This window comes from Lycium barbarum, chromosome 9 (genome assembly GCF_019175385.1).
Source record: "Lycium barbarum isolate Lr01 chromosome 9, ASM1917538v2, whole genome shotgun sequence".
NCBI classification, from domain to species: domain Eukaryota; kingdom Viridiplantae; phylum Streptophyta; class Magnoliopsida; order Solanales; family Solanaceae; genus Lycium; species Lycium barbarum.
Genome location: NC_083345.1, coordinates 28,905,552 through 28,925,016, shown reverse-complemented (window position 1 = coordinate 28,925,016; position 19,465 = coordinate 28,905,552). Strand labels below are relative to the sequence as shown.

Sequence of the window (19,465 nt, the reverse complement as noted above, 5' to 3'; positions counted from 1 at the left end):
ATAAATGAACCTGGTCCAATTGAATAGATGTGTTTCCCCCTTTGTACAATATTAAAAACCAGCTAAGGGTATGCTAACAACAAGTGAACTTAGAAATAATACCACGAGAGTTAGGAATACTTATCCAATTTGAAAAAATGAGAAACCTAGGAATAGGCCACTACTTGTGAATATGTCTAAATGATGTGCATCATCTTTTAAAATCAACCTGTTTCTTTCTGCAATAGAATAGGATCAGGGAGAAAGGTATTAAAGGGATTTCAAACTCTGAACTTTAAATGTTGAATCTTCTGTGTATCCTTGGGACTTTTGGTCTTTCTAGTTGCTTAAGGTGTGTGTGAAAATGTAGTTTTAGTACTTAATACTATATCCTCTACATAGAATCATTAGGACTTAAAGTCTCTTGGCATTGTCTACAGCTGATATTGGCCTGAATTCCATTTTGTTTTTGTCTTGACCGTTAACTGAACTTTGCTGAGGGCAATGCAGCACCTCACTTTTGTTTGTTAAGGCTAATAAAGCCATGACCCTTATTATACTTCCTTGGCATAATTAGATCTATCTATGCTCTTATTCCTGTTGAGGTCATAAGTGATTAAAGGATCAGTTGCTTCCCTTGTGTGCTACATACTGGTACATGACTGTCTCAATAAGAGGACATTGATTTCACCTATTTGAGTTTGTCCATATCATGCCTATTAGGATTTCAGCCTTGTTCTCCTATTTATTTCCTGCATCCTGTGTGAGAATCACCTAGACTTTAAAATATGATCCCTAAAGAATGGCAAGAACATTTACTTGGGCTGTGCATAGGACACCTAGGCTTATTTGACGGTTTTGTATGAATAACTCCACATGATCTCTGTAAATGCCAAATCTGATGCTCTTCTCTATTGTATTGTACCATGTCTTGAGGTTGTTCATCCTATGTTTACATGCCTTTAATTACTTTACCATATCTAATTAATTCAACACTGCTTGGGATTGTGCTGTCTATGTTGTGACTGTTTGGTTCAGCTTAGTTTGGCCAAATTATGTCCATACAGATTACTTTCTTTTTAGGTCTAATTCATATTTAGTGCCTTGGCCTTGGTTCATAAGAGTAATATACCTGCTGAGACTATCCATCTCTTCCCTTCTTGTTCTCATCTGTTCTTGTTGATTTATAATTGTTCAATAACTGTGTATATTAAACCTATCCTATTTATTCCAAGCCATGTATGTGGATATGAGGATCTGTGTCTTCCATGGCTATGTCGGTTGAGAGAGGCAGTTTAAGTGGGAGGAAGGCTTAGTTTGAACCTTCCCCTGGTGACCAGCCATACCGGAGGTTCATGAAACCTCTTGGAACTTGTGCGGCATCAGGAATAAGGGGGGTGATGACTTTGTCTTCCCACCACCCAGGGATTGAGATTAAGGACATGAAAATACATATGCGCATTATATGAGCTTGTGAATAAATAGGATATTATGCTTGTGTGTGTGTATATATTTGTGTATATGATAGGATTTGTAAATGAATAGGACACTGTGTATGTATATGTGTATAGTTATACATATGATAAGAGCAGTAAAATATAAACTAACCGGGGTCTTAGTTTCTTTCCCTCTTCACTGCATGGCCATTTGGGCCAAGGTCTAGCCACCCCTATATGGTCAAAGGCCCAATAGGGAAATTCTTTCAAGTTCGTAGAGTTTAAGAAGAAAAGAAAAGTAATTTTTACTTGGTATAGCTTACTATGTTACATATTTATGGAACATAACTATACTTTTTAATAATTAAGTTTAGTAGCTATAATATTATATTTTTACAACTTATAGCTACCCACTTTTCTACCAATTAACTTACCACTCCCCACACCCCTATTTTTTAGCTGCACACTTTCTCTCTCCCCCCTTTTCCTAAATATACACGTTTCTAACTCCCCATCTCCCCTAATTTTGTGCTTTTCAAATCAGTTTCTGATTTCTTTCACTTCCTTTTTTTACTCTGTATTAACTGCTCATTAATTTCAACCTTTTACCCCCAAAATTCAACTCTATTTCCTAAAATATGTAAGATTCTCTGTTATTTTTGCGTTTTAAACGACGAATATATATTTGAATTCATCTGTTGAAATATCGAATTCAAGTTGAGTTCATAATTGAGGTAACAACGTTTTCACTGCAACTTTTTTATTTTTTTTATTTTTCTGAAATTTTGAAAAATATAGTCAAAATATATAAAAAATATATCTGAAATATAGTCAACAGAAACCAGAATAAGTAATATTGAACATATTAATCAAAATATAATTAAAAACATACAGCCAAAATATAGTCATAATTGAGTTCATAATTGAGGTAGCAACGTTTTCACTGAAACTTTTTTTTCTGCGATTTTTCTAAATATAGTCAAAATATATGAAAAATATATCTTAAATATAGTCAACAGAAACCAGAATAAGTAATATTGAACATAATAATCAAAATACAATTAAAAATATAGCCAAAATATATATGAAAAACAACTAAAAAGTTCAGAAAAATATAAAAAATAAAAAAGTTGCAATTACACGATGAAACATGTAATTCAGTTGATGAACAAATCAAGCTTTGCATGATTTATGGAACATTAAAAAGAGATTTTTTTTAGTTATATTTTGGGAAAAAATATGAAGAGAGTTTTTGAATTCAAATTTTATGTGAATGATTAGATGTTGAATGAGATATGTGATTAGATATGGAAGAGAATAAGATTTGCGTGATTTATGAAACATTAAAAACAGATTTCTGTTTAGTTTGAAAAAGATTTTTTTTTCCTTAAATAGAGGCATTATTTGCTCAACAGTTCCGTTTATTTAGTCTATATTTTGGCTATATTTATGCGACGCGTCCAGGACCTAAATATAGGAAAAACCAGCTACGAATTGTAAATAATGAACTTGTAGTTATAGCTTGTTAGAAGCAGCTAAAAGGTAGCTATTTGTGAAAATAAGGGAAGCAAATATATTGAAGGCCTAGTCATGGGTGAAAATGACACGAAGGCCCAACCATGGGTGAAAATGGTTACTAGGGGGGTTTGGTACACCCCTAGTCTACCTTCCTTATATTATTTATGCCATCTCTACTTGCTTAAAGTTTTTTTTTTTTTTTTTGTATTGTATTCATACTTGTAAAAACCCACAAATATTATTAGAATCGTCTATGCTTCGAATTAGACATCTTAGGCAAACAGTACATATGCCGTTTAGATTGACTCTAAATCCTTCAAACAATTCTTTTAAAAAAAATATGGAAAACACATACTGATTTTTAAAATATAAAATAGGAAGCAAACTGCTTTTGTCTTAATAACAACAAGACTAAAGAGATTTTTGGAGGACAAAATAGTACAACATATTGTTCAAAACTAAAAGGGATGAGTAAATTAGACAAAAATCCATTTTAAATGATGAAATATGTTTTCCGAGTTTTGAGTTGGTAAATTATGGTAGTTTGGGCCAGAGCCCACCTAAGTTATTTTTTTAAGAAAACCAAATGTTCAAAAAGAATTTTCGAGCCAGAACCCATGCAGCTTTGTCTTTTTGAAAAACCAATGATATAAATTGTTTTTTTTATTTCTGGTTAAAGGCCACTTAATTCTTTCTAATATAAATCTATGATTAAGAAATTTTGGGCCAAGGCCTACGTTTTTAAATAACTGAAATAAGGTATTTTGGGCCAAAAAACAAATGGACTTTCAAATCGAAATATTTCCTTAAATAAATATGAGACTTTACTCAGAAAAGGAAATAATAAGCATCTTTTCAAAAGATATATAAGTCATTTGGCCATCAAAACTCAATTCATTTTTAAAAATAACATGCAATATGTCTAAAATTATGAAGAATCTCCTTTTGGTAAAACTAAAACGGTCCAATTTTTATACACCCATAGTTATAAAAGTTTTAGGTAAGGATGTTCTAGAAATGTATTAAACAGATTAACCTGGTCCATGTGTGAGTCTAGCATGAACAAAACCTATTCACCCCAGATTATAAAAGAAATAAACTTTCTGTCTTTTTATAGAAAACTACTATCCCTATATATAAAAGGAGCTAGTTGTATCCGGATATTATAAATCCAAATCTAAATACCCTATATGTAAAGGGAATATATTCAACTCTTTTTTTAAAATAATATGCAAAGAATGACAAGATTTTTACGAGAAATAAACACCAAATAAACGGTTCATGCAAATACTCGCACATTGGAATTCGAAGGTCAACCGTATAGTGCAGATCATTAATACTAGGGTGCCTAACACCTTCCCTAGGGTATCACCAGAACCCTTACCTAGAACTTTGGATTAAGAAGGATTTTTCATGGTGTATGAATAAACCCTTAAAAACTGGTTTTCCTAATTTCCTAAAAATTAGGTGGCGACTCTTTTAAAACAAAGACCGAAAGAGTGCCAACGATTTCGAAGTAGCTTTTCCGACCGTTAACCCAGCCTGCAAAAATGCGAACGGTTGCACCTACCATTTAGCAATAAGTCGCCCCTACCCATGATACAACATTACTCTATTATGGCCAACTCAGTAGTTGCACATACCCCACCATGCTAACTAGATCAATAACAAACCATATTCACTACTTTACTTCCATTTTTGGCCTATCAACTACTCATCTTGGTTCACTTAATCACTTGATTGCACGATGCCCATAGAAATCAGCATTTATCTTACCCTAAACAATATCCAACCGAACTACGTGTACGAAGACCTAATCATGCTTTCTCCTGTTAATTCTATAGCATATAGATGATTTACTAATCAAATTATAACTCAAGTAAACCATAACATACCTCGTTGCCGAGAAGCTATCACGAACGTTCATGGAATATCCACCATCCTATCTTTGAGCCGGAAGCCGTGATAGAGAAATCTTTAAGGAAGATAACGCGAAGGATGTTTGGAGGGCTACTTTTCACTAGTCATCAAGTGTTTTACTCTGGAAATACCCTAATGACAGGTTAGAAGAGGGGTTTTGTGGACAAAAGGGGTTAAATCCCGAAATAAATTCATTAAACAAGGGTACTGCTCTGCGTGTACCGCTGCAGTGGACTGCTCGTCTGCTACAGCAAGCTCGCTGTTACGGTCGTTCACCAGCTGCGGCGAAGACATCCTCCCCAGGCCTACACCTCTTTAACTCTCATCTAATTCAATTGCGATTAAATATTACACTTAAAACTCTCCGTGGAATAATCTTATGACGCTGCACTTGATTTTTTTACGCGGGCTGTGAAACACCTAATAACGACCGGATGGGTTGTTACAATATACGTTTACTAATCTTAGTCGGCCTATGATGTTTATCGATACGTGTATTATACTGATGATACTCTTGCGACATCCTTTTACGGTGTAGAGTTGTTCTATGTAAATGTTCGAGGAATCAGGATAGATTTTCGAGGATTTTTTACAAAGATGTTCTGGGAGAGCCACTAGCTGGTTCTGCTTTCGGAAGTCTCTTCCTATGCACCCTGTCTATTTTACTCTTATAGACAGTGTTTACTATTCGGAGTCTATATGTCTTTTTTCTATTCTTATAAATCGTTATAGAAGATCTTGTACCGTGTAAGATAAGATTTTGGGAAATTCATTGATAACAGTCATGTTTCGTCACTTATTTATATCATTTCAATTTAGATTATGTCTCGAATTACTTCAATTCCACACTTGTGGTTAAAAGGGCGGTTAATGTTTTGGAATGGTATGCCTACTATAGGGATTAGTGTAAGTGTCACCACAACCTGCGATTTGGGTCGTGAAAAATCTATAGTTTTTAACTTAAGATAGAAGAAAAAGGTCGATAAATAGACTTGCAAATAGTTTTTTCAACATCAATATAGAAGAATAAGATCTATAAATAGACTTTTAAATATTGGTGTTGGTGATACCCATCTCAGAATATGAAATCATTAAGTAGTAAACATGCACATTGTCTGATGTGTCTTAGTAGATTTATTATCATATAGTGCTATATGTAGCTTAATTTCATTTTTTTAAGCATAAAAAGTATTCCCTCTGTCTCATTTTATGTGATGGCATTATTATTATCGTAGTCAAACATTTTTTCTTTTACTATTTTCCTCAATTTTTTAAAATATTTTATACTCCATATATCAATTTTTTAAAACATTATTCCATATATCAATTTTTAGTACTTTTGAATCATTAAAATAAATTTACATATTCAAAAACTACCAAAAAAAGTACAAGAATTATTATTTTATATCTTGAATAGTTGTACTCCAAGGTAAATCATTATAGGTTTCAAGATTTTTCTTTTTTTATTGACAAAAGCTTATAAATAAAAATAAATACTTACAACACATATATTTTACCATGTGAAGAATTAGTGACTAAACATTAGTACATGCAATGCTAAAGGCCGGGGGGCAGGGTGGGGGTGGGGGAGGTGGGTGATGGAGATTGAATTTGGGTCTTGCAAAACATCTTAAATTTTTTTCTTGTTTATCAAATTGTTTAATAGCAACTAAAGTAATATTTAACTAAATTAGGGGCAACATAAAAGAGTAACAAAACAAAATATTAAAGTTGGACAATAACACATGTCACTTGTTAAAGAACACAAAGTGACAAAAATGGCCTTATGAGGGCTACAAAAGATCTCCATTCTCACTTTTATATATATATACTAGACAGCCTACCGCACGGGCCCAACACTTTAGATTATAGTGCATCTATGTGTATGTAGTTGTCTTTGAATAGTGATTATATATATATATATATATATATATATATAAAGAGAGAGAGAGAGAGAGAGAGAGAGAGAGAGAGAGAGAGAGAGAGAGTATATATTATGTTCAAAACACGATTAATATAACATTTTAGTTTATCGGCAAATTTATTAATATTTTTTAAAAGAGAAGACTTGTTTAAAAGGAAACTATTTCCCTCTCTTTGAGATAAAATAATAGCAATATTTAAGCATCAGTTGCTACTTTCAATTTTAATTCGATTAATTTAAAGGTGTAAAATACTTATTATTTTTTATCAATTTTTGATTTGGATAATTCTAATTCAAATTATTAAATTAATTTTACATGTTTAAAACGAAACAAAGTAGAAATTGATTTTCTATTTAAACGAAGAAATACTATTTTTTAATTTTTGGTAAATATTCTTGGTTTAGCTCATTTTACTTGTCATGTTATCTTTTGTATGGTTTTTTAAGAAAATGTCGATTAGAATTATAATTTGAGTAATTTACCTTATTCATTATTTGATCTCCATTTGATATTTTTTTTTACGACATTAATCTCTTTTCACATTTATTAGAGTAAGAATAAAAATAAAAAAGTAATTAAATTCTATCTTATTTTAAAATATAAATATTTTAAGTATATTTATTTTAGTAAACATAACAAATAAATGACATGACGGAATAGCAGATACAACATTTTAATATCTAGATTAGATCTCAGGCTAATATAAAAAAAAGAAAAAAAATTGTATGGTTTGACTACTTAATCTTTTGAAGAAAAGCAATTTCATTTGCTCCCACTAATGGATTGATACGCACGTGGCAATGAATCCATCATTATTGACTTAATGAGATACTTTGGAAATTACATGAATATTGTTTGATTTTTTAATATGGAGTGCACTTTTTTTTTTTTGGACATTATTAATTTGCACTATTTTTATGCATATATATACTATGTTCAAAACACGATTAATATAACATTATAGTTTGTACTCCGTATCTAAAACTTTATTATATTAGTGTTTACTACGAATACAAAGTCTGCACTTTTTTTTTGACATTGTTTGTTTTTTTAATATGGGATTCACTTTTTTTTTATATTGCTTGATTTTTTCAATATGGGATATTATGTTCAAAACACGATTAATATAATATTGTAGTTTGTGTTCCGTATTTAAAACTTTATTATATTAGTGTTTGCGACGAATACAAAATCTGCACTTTTTTTTTTGACATTTTTTTTTTTTTAATATGAGATTCACTTTTTTTTTATATTACTTGATTTTGTTAATATGGGACCACTTCCCCCCCCCCCCCCCCCCGGTGAGTTTGGAGATAGTGGGTGCTACTTTTTTACTTTTTTTTTAATATTGGTTGGGGTTTTTTTTATTTTTTAATATTGGTTGGTGTTTAATATGGGGACCACACTTTTTTTTTATGCCTAACGGACGACGAAGCATGGGTTGAGACTCATGCTTCTATATAGTAGTGACATTGTTTGTTTTTTTAATATGTGATTCACTTTTTTTTTTTTATATTGCTTGATTTTGTCAATATGAGATATTATGTTCAAAACACGATTAATATAACATTGCAGTTTGTGTTTCGTATTTAAAACTTTATTATATTAGTGTTTGCTACGAATACAAAGTCTGCACTTTTTTTTTTACATTGTTTGTTTTTTTTTAATATGAGATTCAATTTTTTTTATATTGCTTGACTTTGTTAATATGGGGTTCACTTTTTTTTTTCCCCCGTGAGTTTGGAAATGGTGAGTTCTACTTTATTTACTTTTTTTTTTTAATATTGGTTGGGTTTTTTTTTTTTTAATATTGGTTGGTGTTTAATATGGGGACCACACTTTATTTTTTATGCCTAACGGACGACGAAGCATGGGTTGAAACTCATGCTTCTATATAGTAGTAAAGTAATATATATATATATATATATATATATATATATATATATATATATATATACTCATAGGTTTGTAGTGCAATGGACTCGAGGAAGATAATATTATTCAATAAAAATAAATAAATCAAAATGTAATTATTTTTACATCTCATTAGAAGCATTACAACGGCAGTAGAAAAGGAAATTAATGAAGTGAATTAATTAAATTAAATTAAATTCACTATTTTATTTTTTCCCTATCTCCTGCTAGGGGTGATACCCTGCATCCTTGGTCCAGTTCAAGAAATGAGCTTCTTAAATCTGCCTATAAAATAGAACAAAAAAAAATTAAAAAACATAATTAGTTTGAATATTATTTCAAGTCGACTAGTCTTTAAAAAGATACTCCTATTCCCAAATATCACTACATTAACTATGATAAACTGAATTTATTTCAAAATACTTCATGTTTCAAAAATTTAAGAAATTATTATTTTTATATCTACTCTAGAAGCTCCCAATCATTAGATTGTATTGATGTGAGACGTTTTTTTTTTTTTTAAAGGACAATAAGAGTAGTTTAGATAAATAATATTATATTATTAAAATAATTAAATATATTTTTTAAGAGTTGTGCGAAGATGCACAAAATCCTTAAATGACCAATATATAATATGAATCAGAAACATAAAAATTTAAAAATACCTTGGAGCTCTCTCAAACCACAATCAGCCTCACATGTCAGCTTACAGTAAGTAAAGTCAAGGCCTTTCCCAGAGCAATCCTTTTCACACCTATCAATGCAGCCCGGGAAATCTTCAGCCATGGAAATGTGCATAGCTGAAAACACAACCATGCACATTAGAAACATTGTTACAAGTTTATTTGCCTCCATTTTTTCCAAAGGTTAAATTTTTATTGATAATTTTTTCTTTTTGCCGATTGGTTTATTTTATTATCCTTGGACGATTTTGTGAACATCATGAGATTGTATATTTATAGAAGCTTCCAACTCTTTGGGTTGGAGGATAGATATACCTTAAACTAAGGAAAAACTCGTGGGTTTCCTGAAATTACTATCACTTCTTCCTTAAATTAATGTTTAATTTGCAAACTGAAGAGTTGTGTTCCATAAATTGGGAAAAGCATGTGTTTGATACTCCGTATACCATTCCTTGGTCACTATTCAAATACTCCCTCAGTTTTTTTTTTTTTTTTTTTTAAATAAAGGCCACTAGGCTTTTTATCACCTATGGCTTATTTTATTAATTTAATAAAGCACAAAAACAGAGATAGTCTGAAACAAAGCAAAAGAGACAAACTAAAAAGTAAAAACAAATTGAGCTAGCTATATACTTCAGTTTCTCCTTTGTTTCTTTTTGACCAGGTCCACTGTGTCTCTTTATATGTGTCTGGGACACATGGAAAGTGAATGGCAGGTAGCATTGGAGAAGCCAAAAGTTCCACAAAGTTCAAGTAATGCTGAACATTTCACGCTTCTTATTGCCGGTTGCAATTCCCAAGCTTGTAAAATGTGGTTCACTATGTCCTCTACGCCAACCCCATGCTTCACCTGAGCAAAAATATTTATCACTCTTCTCTCTCACAATCTTCATCTTTACTTCCTGGGTAAATGTTGGCCAAGAACCAAATGTAATTTGTTCTCCTTCTTACGACTATTGCACCGGTTTCAATTCCAAAGATGGCATTTGAGCTCCATCTTAAATATCTTCACCGGTTCAGGTTCATTTCTGTGTCAACAAATGTTCGATGTATGGATTCTTGTACTTTTAAGCTGAAAGCTTTCCTCTTGAAATGTCCTCCTCTGGAGATCTCTAATGTAAGTGGTTTTATTTTCCATCTCCGTTTGTGAAGTTTCTTTTCCTGGCTTGAGATTATACTACAATCAATAGGTGTTTGAGCAAGGGAATGAGCATCATTCGACACTAATACCACGCCTTGTTCATTGACCTTCCGATGTATTATATTCCCATGCTTTTATGGTCGATGTTGCGTGGTTTTCTTTGTGCAACCTTCTTGATTTCTTTTCATGGTTTTGCTGCTTCTTGTGTAGTATCCGTGCCTTTCTTCACACTGTTGGTATTGTTTCTCCTTGGTTTTGCTGTTATTATACTGATTTGTGTTGTGATCCATTGGGATAATTAGTTTTCTCCAATTGTGTTTCCTTTTTAGATGCTTTTTTGTGCTAGGACCTGGTTCTGCTGCTTCTTGATTTTCTTTCCTGGTTCTGTTGCTTCTTGTGACTGTTTTGCACTGTTGTTGTTGCTTATCCTTGGCTTTGTTAGTGTTGTTCTGATCCATTGAGATAATCAGTTTCCTCCACTTAATTGTTCTCTGCTGCGTACCTTCCATGGGATTGTTTTCATTACTTGCTGAGCTGCAGATGCCTCTATTAACATTGAATTACCTGTAAACATTAACAAACAATTAGTATAAACCACCTTTCCATTCTCCTCCCATAGGATTTGAATGTAATAGATTCCTCTGCTCCAAACTTCATCTAAGACTGTCCGCTTTAACATTTCCTGATCCTTAGGTAAGGCAATTGCAACTTGTCACTGCTCACTATTCTTTTGCCTTGGCAGTCCATCTCTTGAAAAGAATTGAAAAGTACATCTCCATTATCCAGAGCTAAATTAGCTAAATGATCTGCTAATTTATTTCCCTCTCTATATATATGCTCAATCACCACAGTTTTACCCTCCATAAGCTTCCAAATTTCTTCTACCATGGTAACAATTTGCCAAGGTACCTCCCAAGTCATCTGAATGATGTTTCTTAGCAATAAAGAATCAGTTTCAATCCTGATTTTATCCAATTGATTGTTCTTCAAATATCTAAGAGCTTGCAGAATAGCCAGCGCTTCTACCTCTGTATTAGTACTCATAGGATCATTCATTTCTTTAGCCCGAGCTTGCACCACAATACCCATCTCATTCCTTACACAAAAGGCCCATGCACTTCTCCCAGGATTTCCTCTTGAAGCTCCATCAGTGTTAACCTTAATCCAACCCATTTCTGGTAATTTCCACTGAACTTGAATAACTTTAACCTTTGAAGAGTATCTCTGTAGAGCTTCCACAACAACACTCCATCTATAAGGTGCATATTTGAAGTTCCTTCTTCTCACTTTCATAAACTGAATCAAAGTATGCATCACTTGATAGATGAGTTTTAGTGATTGATACTTTCCCATCATGTCTCATGGTATTTCTTCTTTTCCAAAGTTCCCAAATAATAATAGCAGGGACAACTTGATAAATACATTTGACATGAGGCTTTCCAGGCATATCCCACCAACTATTAATTATTTGAGTAACCTGTAGATTATCAATATTTATCCCAACTGGATTACAAAAATGCTTCCAGATAGCCTGAGCAGTTGGTGATTTTAAGAACACATGAGAAAAATCTTCCACTTCAGGGTGTTGGCAACAGTAACATCTAGAAGGGAATTGATGACCCCATTTCTTCAATTTATCATCCAGAGGCAATTTAACTTCCCAAAACTTCCACATAAAAAAAGAAATCTTTATAGGTAGTCCTTCCAACCACATGTGCTTATAAAGAATGCTAGATTCTCTTCTTTGTCTTAGAAGTTGAAAAACAGAACTTACTGTAAACTTGCCTCTAGTGTCTAACTTCCAGTATACCTTGTCTTCCTGCATATTCTCATCTGGAGGTTTAATATTCTGCACAATGTGATCAGCCAGTTCTGCAGGAAGATTTCTTCTAAGCATCTCCTCATCCCAAAGCCCTTCATTCGCTGCTTCTTTTACAAGAATAATGGTTGGTTCACATACAAAATCTAGTGGAGTAATGTAATAAAGAGCTCCCAAACCTGACCAATTATCAAACCAGAAATAGGAATTGCCTTGTTAAACCTTCCACCAAATTTCATGTTCAATCTCATCTCTATGCTTAATCATCTTCTTCCACACATAAGTACCTGACTTAATAGGAGCAATCACTGCATGAAACTTCTTCAAATATTTATTGCTCATAAAAGTCCTCCAAATGGACTGCTTTGTCCTCATGTTCCACCACAGTTTTGCAAACAAGGATTTAGACATATCTTGTAAACTTCTGAATCCCATACCCCCTTCCTCTGTTGGATGACATAAAGTTGTCCAGGTTGCCCAGTGCTTGCTTGAATTACCAACTGAATTACTCCAAAAAAACTTTGCAAATAACCTATGTATCTGTGCAAGTACTCCATCAGGAGGGTCACAGGCTGATAACAAATGGATTGGCATACTTTGTAAGACATGCTTGATTAGTGTTGTTCTCCCCCCGATAGATAACAACTTTCCAGTCCAAGAGCTAAGCCTATTTTGAATCTTTTCAATCAGCTCTTTATAATGAATATTCATTCTCCTCCCATAATACACTGGCACTCCCAAATAAGTAAAAGGAAATGCTTTTTCTGGAATTTGAGTAACATTATGCACCACCTCCTTGATGTTATGTGAGGTCAAGTGATGCATATACACTGCACTTTTATGTTTGTTAATCTTCTGGCCACTCACCTTTTCATAGTTTGTTAGAGTCTTCATAACCAACCTCAAAGATTCCTCATTAGCAGAAGTAAAGATAATAGTGTCATCAGCATATGCCAAATGATTGACATATGGACTCCATTTTGGCATTCCATACTCCTTGTAGCTGGCTTCATTAAACAATGCATTCAGAGCCCTAGACAAACATTCAGCAGCAAGTATAAAAAGAGTAGGAGATAATGGGTCCCCTTGTTTTACCCCCCTTGAAGATTTGAAGAAACCATGTGGTTGCCCATTGATCAAAATAGAATACCAATTGTTAGAAATGATTCTGAACACTAGATCAATGGTGAATTCACCAAATCCTATTTTCCTTAACACTTTGGTCAAGAATAACAATGATACCCTGTCATAAGCCTTAGCCATGTCTAACTTGATGACCACATTAGCAGGCTTTCCTCTAATTCTAATATCATGTATAATTTCTTGAACTAGTACAATGTTCTCTACAATGCTTCTACCTTTAACAAAGCCAGATTGTTGAGGTGAAATAATATTAGGTAGAAACTGTACCAACCTGTCATGCAGAATTCTTGAGAACACTTTACTTGTGAAATTACTCAAACTAATTGGCCTCATATCAGAAAAAGTGTTGATTTCTTTCTTCTTTGGTAATAGAACTAAGTTGGTACAAGTGATATACCTAGGTAGTTCATGTCCACAGAAAAAAGATCTCACCATTTTCACCATGTCTTTGGATATAGTGTCCCAACAAGCTTGAAGGAATTTTCCTGTAAATCCATCTGGACCCCCTGCACTATCCCCATTTAATCCAAATACTGCCCTTTTAATTTCTTTTTCTTCCGGCATTTCATAAAGCTTTTGATTCTGATCTTCTGTAATCATTCTAGGAATCTTATCCAACATAGAAAAGTCAGTAGGATTATTCTCTTCTCTAAATTGATCAGAGTAGAATCTGATTGCTTCCTGAGCTATCTCCTCTTCAGATTCTAACCATGTACCTGTTTGATCTTGAATTCTTTGCAACTGTAATTTCCTCCTTTTTTCCATTAACATGGGCATGAAAGAATTTTGTGTTTCTGTCCCCATCTTGAAACCACTGCATACCAACTTTTTGCTTCCAAAATTTCTCTTCAATAGCATAAAATCTAATCAAATCAGCTTGTACCCTCTGCAGTCTCTCTCTGTTCAGCGCTGTAGGATTCTGTTCCAATTCCCTCTCATGAACTTGCACCACTTCCTCAAGAGAAGCTATTTGTGTAAATATATCACCATATGAATCCCTGCTCCACTTAGAAAGGGCTCTTCCCACTTTTTTTAACTTATTATGAAAGTTAAAGAACGGATCTGAACCATAAGATTCCTCCCAGTTTTCTTTGACCACATTTTGAAATGACTCATGTTCAACCCAGAAGTTACGAAATCTGAACGACTTCTTAATAACTCTACTATCAGCCTTCATGTTCACCAACAATGGAGAGTGATCAGACCCTTGTTTAATAAGATGCTCAATGCCCAGATTCGAAAATTTATTTTGAAGAGCCTGATTTCCCAAACATCTATCCAACCTTTTAAAAATACAGGTCTCATCTGATCTCCCATTCCACCATGTAAATATGCTTCCAGTAAACCCCAAATCCACCAATAAACATGTGTCAATACAATGCCTAAAGTCCTCAGTTTCAGCAAACTGCACTGGTAATCCTCCAAACTTCTCAATGGCATCAGTAATTACATTGAAGTCTCCCCCCACAAGCCATGGAATAGTGACATGAGATGAAATATTGTACAAATCTGCCCATAAAGCAATTCTGCCACATCTTTCAGTACTTGCATACACAAATGTAACTAACATTTCATGTCCATTCACCAGATGTGTAAATTTGCAAGATAACATTTGTTCAGTGTCTTCTTGAATTTCAACTTGTATGTCAGGTTCTACAAATAGCCAGATTTTCCCATTTACATTATGCCAAGCTGTTCCCATATTAAGCCATAACCTGTACATATTTATATGCCTCACATGTTGGAAAGGCTCCATTAATGCAACATAATTGAAATGTTTCTGTCTATGTTGTAATATCACCCTCTCAAAGGCCTGTTGAGTGTTTACAGACCTTATGTTCCAAATAAGTGAGCTATTCATTGGGAAACTCCTTTTGCATAGGCTGTCCTTGTTTGTACTCTCCCCAATGTCTTGGGTGGAACACTTCTATCTCTTATTTTGTGGCCCCTTTTAGCTTTAAATAAATGTTTAGGAGAGATGTCCCCACTATTTTTGTCCTCCATAAGAGCTGATGTAAGAGTGTCTCCTTCTTCCTCTTCTCCAATGTCTATTTCCATGAGGTTTTCTTTATGATGTGCAGTATTGTTAACTTCATGATCTTTAGCTACCAATTGGGAACTATTTTTTTTTAACTTGCCTATTCCTCTTCTACTGTATCATTACTGTTTAGGCCTCCTTGATCCCCTGTTGGTATTGCCATTTCTTTTTTATCGCCCACTTCTTTTCTGCATTCATGTCTCTCATTTTCAGTTGCAGATAATGCAATATCTCTATCTTCCATTATTTTTCCTGCTTCCAACTCAGCATTTGGTGGGTTTTCAGGTTTTTCATGTATTTTTTTCTCTTGATTTATGTACTGCCCCACTGATATTTCCCTTAGTTGTTCATAAGTTGAATTGACACTATCTTGTACCTCTATATGTAGAGGTACTCCTTGCCCTTCTGAATCATGTTTACCTTTGTTGTAGATTTCCTCTTTGTTACCAATATCCACAATATCTGTAATAGTTCTCTCTGTATCATGTGTGGTAGTCACCATTGGTTGATCATCTTCTACCCTCTTTTCCTCTTTCTTATCTTGCTCCTGATTATTGACTGGTACTTATTGCTCTATCTTTTCTTGCTCCTGACTATTGACTGGGACTTGTTCCTTCATGACCTGCTCATGACTATTGACTGGGACTTGCTCCTTCATGACCTGTTCGGCTCCCTTGTTGTTATTGCTTTGTTTTCCAAAAGCATTTTCTACCCATGGTCTTGCTGTCTCTTTGATAGCATTAGCAGTAGTATCAGTGATCCCTCTTTCATTTTTATTGTGATTTTCTTCCTCTAAGTCCACTAATGTGTTGAATTTGTTACTTGTACTAGTGGCTGATGGCTCCCTTTGTTTGCATTGGTAAGCAGTTCTCTCATCCGCACTGAAATTCCTGTTATCTTTGATGGCATTCCAATTTCCAGGATTGCCAAGAACTCTTCCACTAGGTAAAATTCTAGCTGAGTAATTGTAATGATTATTGTACCCTGTATGATTGTATTTCCCGTTGTTTTTGTGCCCATTATAACCTTGTTGCTTCCCTGCTTGTTGTTGTTGCTTGCCTTTGTCATTAGCTTGCTTGCCATTATGTTGTTCATATGCTTGTAACTGTGTCTTTTCTATGGATTCAGCCTCTTTATCCTCCTTAGGTTTTTTTCCACGTTCTTCATTGTTAGCCCTTTTTTCCTCTGAATGTTTTCCATTAGTATCCACCTGATCTTCTTCTTTCCCTTCATATTGGGCAAGCTCCGGATGAATAATTCTACAATCAAATTCATTATGTCCCTGTAATTTACATTCCTTGCAATACTTAGGCAGGTAATCATATTGGATCTGAACATTTACAGTCCGTATTGCTCCTGTCTTTTCATTTTCAATATCCATCCTCACTGTTTTGGGTAAATCTGCTACTAAATCTACTAAAACCTTGACCCTAGCACAACTAGGTCTAGTCTTATTGATAGTAGCCATATCCAACTGTATTGGAATACCCACTGCCGATGCAATTGAGAAAAGAGTTTCCTTCACAAAATATGTAGGCAACAAATTTGGAAATGAAATCCATGCCATTGTCTTTGATGTTTCTTCATCAATTTTGAACTTTGCATCATAGATCAAAGGTCTCAATTGGTACGAGTATCCCTCTCTATCTTGAATGTAATATACAGGTTTTGATATGAAATTCACAAAGTCTTCAAAGAGAGTACATCTGATAAGCACATGTCGATTTCTTAGAAAACCTATTCTACACTCACCTTTTATTCCACATTGTGCAGGGATTATTCGGCGAAGCTGTTCAATATCTGGCTGTCCATATGAAAATTTCCCAACCATAGCATACTGGAGTTCTTCAATGACATTCATTTGATCAACTTCTGATTCGGTGTATTTGATGTATGGTACCCCATGTAGAAAAGTTATTGGCTTCATGGAAATTTGAGGCAGTGATTGTATTTGGTTGTGTGTTGGGTCATTCAAAGTTTGTGGTTTGAAAAGATCTGAATATTGTAAAGAATTAGATTTGATATTAGGATCAGTTGTATTTTGTGAAGGCTGGCCAGCCACCGTTGTGGACTGGCCACCGGCCATGAAGGCCATGTTCACCAAGCTTGAGATTTGCTTGTTAGGGATGGCCACTGCTAGTAGTAGTATTTGTTTGACTCATCACCGATTTCTTCCTTGGAGCTTAGATCTCACTCAGTTTCTTCTTACTTTTTCCTTAAATTAAAAATAAAATCTTCTTCTTGCTTGTCAATTATAACTATCAAGAGAGATTTATAATTTTCTTTCAACCGTATTCTTATCATTAAGTAACTACATAAATAATTAATAATCAAACTAAGATTTTCAAAGCATAATTAATAAAAGTAATTTAGTTAAACAAACTCATAATAAATAATCTCTTAAGGAAAGTGTCAAGTAAGCAGGTCAAGTAAAAATAAATGGAGGAAGTACCAGTATTAATGTTCACTATCGAAATTTGACCGGAAAGTTTACAATTCTTTCATCATTAATTTCTTTTTAAATGTGCAATCAATATTCCTTCTAATCTTATAGTATTAACCGGAGAAAACAAATTCAAAGCTTTGTGATTTTACAAGATTGTGTATTAGTATGCCATTATGTGTTTACTCACATGTCTATAATATGTTTTTGGACTTATTGGCATGTTCAAATTTGTCTCAAGGGGCCTGGGTCTTTCGAAACCTTTGGAGAAAACTTGGCAGCAATTGAAATAACTGGTATGTATAGGTGCCTCTTTCGCGAAGGGATATTCGATTAGCGTTGTTTCATGACTATAAGGTGGTCTGACCCCAACCACAATGTGTTGCCAAGTGGAGTCCCTTCGACGCGTATGTGGTCTTGCGAATGTGAAGAATGCATTGTAGCCTATATATACATGAGCTAAATTTTATAATGTGATAGTGTGATTTTTGGAGGATTTTGCTTTCGAATTTGACAAAGGAAAGGTGAAATTTTGCCCTAATATTCTAGTTATGGATTCCTAACACTAATCAAATTAACATCCTTTTAAATTCATAATATTTGAACAATGAAATCATGTAGAACATAAGGCTTGAATTGGGTAATATAGCTTCTATCATAAAAGAGGTAAATCATTGATTTGACCTAGAAATTGATATTAAAATTGAATTTTCACTATTGTATTGAATTCCTTAGTTAATGAGTAATGCGTCCATGTATTCAATTTCAGATTTCGGATCTTTGACCTGAGGTTTGAGTTTGATTTGACCCGTCATTGGTACACTAGTGTCACGCACACCATCATAAAGCCTTGACAAAGCTGAAGTCAAACCGATCATATCATCGAGCAACCCACTATTGTTAAGCCATCAATGCACTTTGTCACTTTCGAGCATCCCAACGATGAAACATGGAGACCATGTAACCCTCTGAACTATCCTTCCCATTCTCACGGAATCCCCCACGATAAACGAGTCTAATCGCAACTCCACACAACAACTAAGTCTAATCGTGACTCCACACAATCGAATCATTAAGCCATAGCTAGAACTGAACTTGATCACGTGTCCGAATCAGAATAACCTATCTCGTACCATACCACAACGAATCATAGATCAACCATTCACATAACAATTTAAGGACAAGTTTCCACCCTCCGTGGGTGATTAAGATAAGAAAGTCCATATACCAATTGAAATCGACGAGATACCAATTTGAATAAAGTCTCACGAGAGAATGAAAGAATTGGAAGTTTCCTAAATGTCTTATAGCCTCTCACAGATAAATACGGAGCTCACCGTACCAATCCACGAGACTCTACTAGACACGCTCTTGTATTATAGACCGGGTAACCTAGGGCTCTGATATCAACTTATCACGACCCATTTTCACTAAGTCGTGCGGGCACCTACCATTTCTACCTTGATAAGCGAACCCTTATCCCGACAATCATAAAAACATAAATAA

The 19,465-nt window shown here is 34.0% G+C and overlaps 1 protein-coding gene and 1 long non-coding RNA gene across 2 annotated transcripts; both read right to left on the bottom strand.

The window, feature by feature from the left end:
- Positions 1-8,770: 8,770 nt before the first annotated feature.
- LOC132610622 (uncharacterized) lies at positions 8,771-10,775 on the bottom strand. Its single transcript, XR_009571194.1, has 2 exons — positions 9,358-10,775; positions 8,771-8,977 (listed from the first exon to the last, which is right to left on the bottom strand). It is a non-coding gene; the product is annotated as an uncharacterized LOC132610622 (long non-coding RNA).
- A 207-nt stretch (positions 10,776-10,982) lies between these two features.
- On the bottom strand, positions 10,983-11,689 carry LOC132611812 (uncharacterized). Its single transcript, XM_060326180.1, has 2 exons — positions 11,194-11,689; positions 10,983-11,080 (listed from the first exon to the last, which is right to left on the bottom strand). The coding sequence occupies exons 1-2, from the start codon at positions 11,687-11,689 to the stop codon at positions 10,983-10,985; spliced, it is 594 nt and encodes a 197-aa protein (XP_060182163.1).
- Between the last annotated feature and the right edge of the window lie 7,776 nt (positions 11,690-19,465).